At 44.5% G+C, this 2,186-nt stretch overlaps 1 protein-coding gene across 1 annotated transcript in view; it reads right to left on the bottom strand.

Moving 5' to 3' along the window:
• Positions 1-1,711: 1,711 nt before the first annotated feature.
• The window catches only part of LOC101630551 (zinc finger protein 658B-like), a 1,393-nt gene continuing 918 nt past the window's right edge, over positions 1,712-2,186 (bottom strand). The window contains 1 exon segment of the mRNA XM_012733167.1: positions 1,712-2,160. Coding sequence (XP_012588621.1) covers positions 1,712-2,160 — 449 coding nt within the window.

Raw genomic sequence — 2,186 nt, 5'->3', positions numbered from 1 at the left:
GGGCGGACACATTCTTCCTGTGGGAATTCTAGGTCAGCGAGCAGCATGATGCAGGGACAGTGAGCAGAGCCACTTCCAGACTCTCACATTCATTTTTGGGCCCCTGAATTCTGGCCATGGAGGAGAGAACAGCAGATTAGACAGAGTCAGCCCAGTCTCCTGTGCCAGCACTTTGATGTCTTGAGAAGGCTGAAGCTGTGCCACTGAGTCTTCAAAAGACCATCCCACCCTCCCTTCAGGTCAGCAGCTTCTGGACGATGGGTGATATGACAAGAAAGGTGAATTCCACAACTTCAGGTGTATAGGACTTCTTGCTTTGCTGAGGAATTTCCTTGGCAGTCCCGTTTCCTTGGCCAGAAACAATTAAAACGCCATGACACCGGGGTTGGTTCTCTGTAAATCCACAATGGCAGTTGTTTCATTTTTTAAAAAACTTATTTATGCATATAAGAACTGGGGTGTAGTCACTGGTATGTGGGGGGTGAGAAGATTACAAGACACAGAATGGGAAGCAGAACAGGCAGATCTACAGAAGTGCACAAATGAAGGAAGTAGTGGGCAAAACAGGGGTGTGTGCAGCACCACATGTGGGTCACTCCCTGGTCAGTGTGGGACCCAGGTCACTGGGGTCGCATGGTAGCACTCAGACTCAACCCCTACATCACCAGGGAAGCCCAGACTGATAGCAGTTTTGGCAAATCATGTGTGCAGGGAAGTCCAGTTGTGCCCTATCGCTACCCCTGGGTCATGCCTGCCATTAACCAAGGCACACCATTCAAACATATGCTGCACTATCACTTTCATCTCTTTGGCTCCTCCCAGTAGAAAAACTTAAAGGCTATATATTTCTCAAAAACTGAATTCTACTCCAGCTAATAAATACCTAAAGGAGTCTCCAATTGCCTTGAGTTTTAATCTTTCTTCATTCAAGTCCCCTTGGCTAACTGACACCTAATACCATATTTAAGAGCTACTTTATCTTTCCTTCCTTAAAATGTATCACTCTCGTACATTTAACATTCATTACAAATGAGGCCCTTTGGTCCTCCACCAAAGTTAAAATTAGTCGTCGAGAACATTTCACATAGCAGTGTGAGCTTGCAAAAACACAGATAGAAAAAATCATGTCTAATGTGAAACCTTCCATGCTGACACTGTCCCACCCTTCAGCTCCCATGATAAACCTGGCAGATCACATGTACTCCAGGGCCACAGAATACGAAAAGACCTGGGGGCTAGTTTTCAGTGACATGGCTGGATTAATGTTTACCACTTGTGCTTAAAGTATCCTGGCCTGGGAGCATCCCTGGTGGCCTGGGGATTAAGTCTCAGCACTATCAAGCTACTGCCACCCACAATGGCATGATGGATCCCTTTGACCCACATGGCACAGCAGAACTCTCTGCTCTCACCTGATGCACCCCTCAGCAGTTTATTTCAATAAGCCTTCCTGCTCTGCTCCCCACTCTGTCTCTGGTGAATCTTCTCATCACCCCACACCTCTGGCCTAGATCGCAATTTTTATGAATGAACAAATCTTTCAAATCTCCTGGCTGAAGATAAGCTACAGGATCCATTAATTTTGGAGGGACTGGGGGAGGGAAGCAGTTTGCATCAAATGAAAAAGGAATACTGAAATTGTGAAATAATGCTCAGTCTCAGCTAATTAAGGCTTTAGTTCTGTGTGATTTCTCTGGTGGTTAGTAAGATGCTACTTCTGGAAGAATATTTCTATATTTTCATTACAATCACATCATTTCTCTCCTGTGTGAATTCTCTGATGTACTTTGAGGGATGACTGACCCGAGAAAGGTTTCCTACATTTTTTACATTCATAGGGTTTCTCTCCTATGTGAATTCTCTGGTGATTCCTGAAGGATGAGTGCCACAAGAAAGTTTTTCTACATTCTTTGCATTCATAGCGTTTCTCTCCTGTGTGAATTCTCTGATGTACCTTGAGGGATGACTGACTTGAGAAAGTTTTCCTACATTCTTCACATTCATGGGGTTGTTCCCCTGTGTGAATTTTCTGGTGCTTCATAAGGTATGACTGCCACAAGAAAGTTTTCCCACATTCTTTACATTCATAGCGTTTCTCTCCTGTGTGAATTCTCTGATGTATCTTGAGTGCTGACTGCCACAAAAAGGCTTTCCCACATTCTTTACATTCATGGAGTTTCTCTCCT

The sequence above is a fragment of the Condylura cristata genome, unplaced genomic scaffold (assembly GCF_000260355.1).
Source record: "Condylura cristata isolate star-nosed mole 26May11 unplaced genomic scaffold, ConCri1.0 scaffold00039, whole genome shotgun sequence".
Lineage (NCBI taxonomy): Eukaryota > Metazoa > Chordata > Mammalia > Eulipotyphla > Talpidae > Condylura > Condylura cristata.
This window is presented reverse-complemented; position numbering and strand designations above follow the sequence as displayed.